The 5,847-nt window shown below is 46.0% G+C and overlaps 1 protein-coding gene across 1 annotated transcript; it reads left to right on the plus strand.

Annotated features, from left to right (window-relative positions):
• The first annotated feature begins 1,789 nt into the window (after positions 1-1,789).
• Arf6 (ADP ribosylation factor 6) lies at positions 1,790-5,243 on the plus strand. Its single transcript, XM_004649160.2, has one exon. It carries the CDS (start codon positions 1,985-1,987, stop codon positions 2,510-2,512), a length of 528 nt encoding a protein of 175 aa, XP_004649217.1. The 5' UTR covers positions 1,790-1,984; the 3' UTR covers positions 2,513-5,243.
• The last annotated feature ends 604 nt before the right edge of the window (positions 5,244-5,847 follow it).

Raw genomic sequence — 5,847 nt, forward strand, 5'->3', positions numbered from 1 at the left:
CTGAATGCTGGAATTAAAAGCATGTGCCACCACGGCCACTTGCTTTCTTTTTTGAGGTCTCACTGTAGCCCAGGTTGACCTGTCACTCACTCCCAGCTGGTCTGGAACTCAGGGTGATTCTCCTACCTCTGCCTCCGTAGTGCTGGTATTAAAGGTGTGCAAGGGTGTGCACCACCACGCCAGGCTTTGCAAGGTCACTTTCAGCACAGAAGATAAACTCAGCAGGGTTGAGTAACCAGATGTAGCATGTTTGTACCTGTGGTCTTTGATTCTAAATCCTTTGCTAACACCCTTGAGTCTTAAAGCTAAGACAGGGTGGGTGAGTGAGAAGTTACTAATCACACAAAAAAGGTAATATTTAAGCATAAAGTTTCCACATTAAAAAAAAAAGTTTTTTAAAAAAAGCCAGGCGTGGTGGCACAGGCCTTTAATCCCAGCACTCAGGAGGCAGAGGAAGGAGAACCTACCTCAAAAACAACCAACCAAACAACCGCCCCCCCAAAACAACAATTAAAAAAACGGATTCAGGAACTTTTACTACCCTATTATTATTATTTTTTTGGGTTTTCGAGGTAGGGTTTTACTCTAGCCCAGGCTGACCTGGAATTCACTCTGTAGTCTCAGGGTGGCCTCGAACTCATGGAGATCCTCCTACCTCTGCCTCCCGAGTGCTGGGATTAAAGGCGTGCGCCGCCACGCTCGGCTCATACCCTAATTTTTTAAGAAACGTGGTTTGGTTCGGAGGAGATACACAGACAAGGGTCCAACAGCCAAAGGGAGGGCTTCAAAGAACCCACACCAAGTCAGAGTGCTGTGTGCCCTGAGTAGCAGACTGCACGCGGAACACTGTCCTCGCACGTGTCTCCGAGGACACTCACAACTCCGGCCATAAAAGAAGTCAAAATGGGGCTGGAGAGGAAGGGAGCCGGGGCGCGCCAACGCTGGGGCGAGCTGGAGGGAACTCGGGCCCGGAAGCAGCTCAGCGCTGCCGCCCGGGGTCCCCCACCCTGTGAAGCCCTCCACCCGGTGGACTGCTCCCCTGCTTCAGCAGAAGGCGCGGAGGCGGAAGCCAGGGGAGACATTAGGACAGCGACAGGTGGGCGAGGGTTCCGTCCGAGATTGGCGGGCTCCGCGCGGCCCGCGCCTATGAGCCCTTCAGGACGCCGTAGCCCCGCCCCCTGGGCGCGTGGCGCCCGTGACGTCAATGCGCGCGGGCCACTCTCCTTACAGAGGTCGCTCTGGTCCGAACGGTCGGCGTCTGGCGCGCCTGCGTGGTTGGGAGGGGAAGTGAGGCGGTTTCCTCGGCGCCTTTTCCGGCGGCGGCGGCGGCGGCAGAGCTGGGCGGAGGAGGTGGACGAGGCCGGAGGTAGTCCGCGCTCCGGGCGGCGGCTGGAGGTAAAAGCCCGCGGCGGGGCCGAGCTGGAAAGGCGGGTCGTCGCGACCCCCTGTTTCTCTGCAGAGCTGTGGCGGTAACTCCCTTCTCCCCTCTCTGTGTCCCTGCAGGCAGCGCCCCGAGTTCCCGCGAGGATCCATGAGCTGACGGGGCGCCCGAGCCACGCTCCTCCTCGGGTGACCCGGGTCGGTGGTGCCCTCCGGTGCTCGCGGGCCGGAGGACCGCGTTCTCCCGCGGCGGGCCGCGAAGGAGCGTGAGCCGCGGCGGCGCGGCGCCTGCGGGGGGAAGGGCAGTTCCGGGCCGGGCCGGGCCGCGCCTCAAGCAGGGCGGCGGCTCGCCCAGCGCCGACTCAGGGCTCCCGGCGGCGGCGACGGCGGGGGCACGAGGCTTCAAGTTGTGTGTCCGGCCGGTGATGCCCGAGTGAGCGCGCGTCCAGGCCCCTGCCCCCGGGAGGCAACTTGCACGCAGGCCGCACGGGCGTCCTCGCGGCCAGGAGGCTTCGTTTCGGTTTTGGCGGAGGCAGCGGCGGCGCGGTAGGTTGAGGGGGACCCGGGACACCTGAATGCCCCCGGCCCCGGTTCCTCCGACACGATGGGGAAGGTGCTATCCAAAATCTTCGGGAACAAGGAAATGCGGATCCTCATGTTGGGCCTGGACGCAGCCGGCAAGACCACGATCCTGTACAAGTTGAAGCTGGGCCAGTCGGTGACCACCATCCCCACGGTGGGTTTCAACGTGGAGACGGTGACTTACAAAAACGTCAAGTTCAACGTGTGGGATGTGGGCGGCCAGGACAAAATCCGGCCGCTCTGGCGGCATTACTACACCGGGACCCAGGGTCTGATCTTCGTAGTGGACTGCGCCGACCGCGACCGCATCGACGAGGCCCGCCAGGAGCTGCACCGCATTATCAATGACCGGGAGATGAGGGACGCCATAATCCTCATCTTCGCCAACAAGCAGGACCTGCCTGATGCCATGAAACCCCACGAGATCCAGGAGAAACTGGGCCTGACCCGGATTCGGGACAGGAACTGGTATGTGCAGCCCTCCTGTGCCACCTCAGGGGACGGACTCTATGAGGGGCTCACATGGTTAACCTCTAACTATAAATCTTAATGAGCATTCTCCACCCATCTCCCGGAAGGAGAGAAATCAAAAACCCATTCATAGGATTATCGCCACCATCACCACCTCTTTCAATTGCCACTTTCTCTTCTTTTGAATTTGAACTCTGGAGTTACTGTTCTATGGTTTAGTGGGGTTGGGGGGTTTTCTTTCTTTGTTTCTTTCTTCTTCTTTTTTTTTTTTTCTTTGTTGCTTTGCCTTAGGATGTTCTGATCTGACATTTGACATGAACACAGTGCTAGATGCTCTTGGTGACTTCCAGCAAATGGGGTGGGGGAAATATAGCAGCTCTTGGTAAAGTCCTTTATAATAATGGTTTGATTTTTTTATTTCGAGCGAATCTTTTTTCCCCCCAATGTATGCTTTTTTCCTTTTTGCCCAGTTTCCTTATCACTTGCTGTAGATGGCTTATTTTGCATTCATGCAGACTATGTTGCAAGTCTGTTTCATCTAGTAAACTGAAAATTATTGCTTAATCAAACTGCCGTTTGTCTTTTATATTTAAGGCCTTCCCCCCTCCCTTATTAGCTCTAACTTAGTAATTTCAAATGTGACCTTTTATATCTAAGACCAGTATGGTGAAAGCCACAGTGGCAAATAATGAGTAATACCAGTGTAATATGTTCCAGTTGCACATCAGTATGTTAAACAGGTAATGTAAGAAGTTCTTTGAAATGTCAGCTATTAAGTTCTGAAACATACATCGTGCATGAGTATGAATAAAACCCAAGTTTCTCCTTAATATAGCTAATTTAAGCCGCATAGAACATAAAAGTGTAACTTGCCAAGGACGCAGAAATTTTTCACTGCAGAGTTAGTAACTTTGCTGTTTTCCCTCTTACCTTTAAAAAATAGACAATTTCCAGAAAATGGAGCAATAATGGTGTGTTCTACACACAGCTGAAATATTTGTAGAAATTTTAAGTGACTTTTGGGCAAACCTGGAATATATACTCTCGTTTCAAATGCCTAAGATGAGTAGTTTTAAAAATTACTAAAACAGTTTGGTTATTACTTAAAACATTTAACAATTCAAGCTATTATGCACCTTTTACCTAGTTGGAAAAATAAACATTCCTGTTTTCACATTACAGCAGCTGATTAAGCTTAAGATATATCATGTTTTTAGATGGGTGGTCCACATCTCCATTAATTAGAACACTGGAAAAATGTTTTTATATATAAAACAAAGTATTTAGTTTTGCTTGATTGTAGGATTAACTCATGCAAATAGTTACCCTGTTGGTTCAGTAGTACACTATCTTTAAGGAAGGAAATGTGATGAATGAGTGCTCTATAGACTTGAGGGAAGACAAAGGGGAAGTAGGATGAAGAGTGAACCTGCAGATGACAATGAATGTAAACTTATTTTTCAAGGGTAAGCATTGCGATCACTGGTGATAGATATCCAGATCTTAACGTGATTAGCTGGTTAGGACCAGTAACTAGATTGAGACCACTATGATAATATTTTGAACCAAATGTTAATGCTTGATTCAGAATTTTGAAGCAGCATTTGGTTCTCACATAGCCTTAAGGATTAATTTTAGTGATCCTCAAGGAATTAAACTTAGGGAATTTCAGAAATGTAGACTGCAAGGGCAGTATACAGAAGAGGTGGAGTGGTTTTGTTTATGAGGGTGTCTGAAAATTAAAATTGAGCCGGATATCATGGTATATAAGTTGGACAGTATTAGTCCTTCAAGTTTTGGCCATATGTATAATGGAGCTTTTACCAAAGATGTATGAGAAGCATTAGGCTATTCAAAAATCAACTATTCAAAGTAAAACTCAAAACATTTTCCTTAAAGCAGATGAGAAAAGGTGCTATGTTGCAGGCTCCTATTGATGCAGAGGGATTTTTGAATTGAAAATGCAACCTAAAGTGTAGTTTTCAGTTTCACTTTACTTAGAAGTATCTAGAAATTAGGCTGATACACAATTAAGAACATTTTAGTTGCTTTTTAAAATTCCCACAGTTCCACCATAAATGTAACTCTTGGCATTTTAAATGATTACATTTTAAGGTACATAAACATGGGTTATACAAATATCAAAGCTATAGTAACATCCTGAAACAAAATAAGCACAAAGGTATAAATGCCTAAACTGGAGGAAACTTGAAACCCTCATGTTAAATCTTAAATGTAGTGTTTCTAACTTGTGACAGACAGATTGGTAGGCAGCCATTTTTTTTTGTGTGTGTGTCTTAAAATAACTGGGGGGCATAGTTAAAATTTTATACATCAAATGATTGCTATTACTGAATGTTGCAGGTGGGATGTTATTTTTAGTTTTATTTGAAATGTCTGAAAAGGTGGGAGGGGAAAACACTTTTTTGAAATTTGGACACCCTGAACCTTTTGGAAAGAAATTGTAATTTTCATTTACACTTAAGGATTATAAGAGATTTATAATTGATGTAGTTAAATTGAACCATAACCATTGGTGATTATGGAGCAGGTAATTATAGCCTGCAGAAAAGTTATAATTTAAAAATAAAAAATCCTGAAGATTTTAATTGCATCAATTTCTGTATTTATGTGAATTTATAAACTGCAGTAAGTTTTGAAATGAGGTTAATCTTGTCTAATATAAGTAAATGAGTCTGTAGACTGTGATCTCCCCAAGCTAAAAAGTACGATACTTGGAATTGTGTTCTTTATGGTTGTAGTGTTGGTAAAGCACTAATATGCAGAAAATAAAGACATTACACAGTGCAGTTTCTCACGTTATGTTACTTGAACTAAGTAAGGATTTGTTGGTATGCTGGGACCTATTCTCAAGGGTTATATGGTAAGAAGTGATTTGTTATAAAAACTTACAAAAACAACCAAAAAGAATGATTTTTTTTTTTTTTGTGAATGGTGGCTATTTGAGGTTTGCCCTGTTTTAGTTTGACATTTTCGACCCAGGAACAGTTGGAAATAAAATTTAAAAATTGAGGTCCTAACCAGTTGTAACATGTTCATATAATAAAGTTCTTAAAAAAAAAAAAAAAGTCATAGTCTCCTCACCTCCCCAACAAATGCTACGGCTCTACAATACAATTACATCCCTGACCCTTTTTTGCTTTTTCAAGGTAGGGTCTCACTCTAGCCCATGCTGACCTGGAATTCACTATGTAGTTTCAGGGTGGCCCCGAACTCCTACCTCTGCCTCTTGAGTGCTGGGATTAAAGGCGGGTGCCACCACTCCTGGTTTTAGTTTTAGTTTTGACAGGGTTTTGCTAAATTGCTCAGGCAGGCCTTGAACGTCCCATCCTGCCTAACCTGTGTAGTTGGAATTAACAGGCCTGTACCATCAAGATCTACTTCAGAATTATT

Source organism: Jaculus jaculus, chromosome 7 (genome assembly GCF_020740685.1).
Source record: "Jaculus jaculus isolate mJacJac1 chromosome 7, mJacJac1.mat.Y.cur, whole genome shotgun sequence".
NCBI lineage: Eukaryota > Metazoa > Chordata > Mammalia > Rodentia > Dipodidae > Jaculus > Jaculus jaculus.

Coding starts and splice junctions, on each gene's coding strand:
- Arf6 (XM_004649160.2), top strand. CDS start 1,985: ATGGGGAAGGTGCTATCCAAAATCTTCGGGAACAAGGAAATGCGGATC.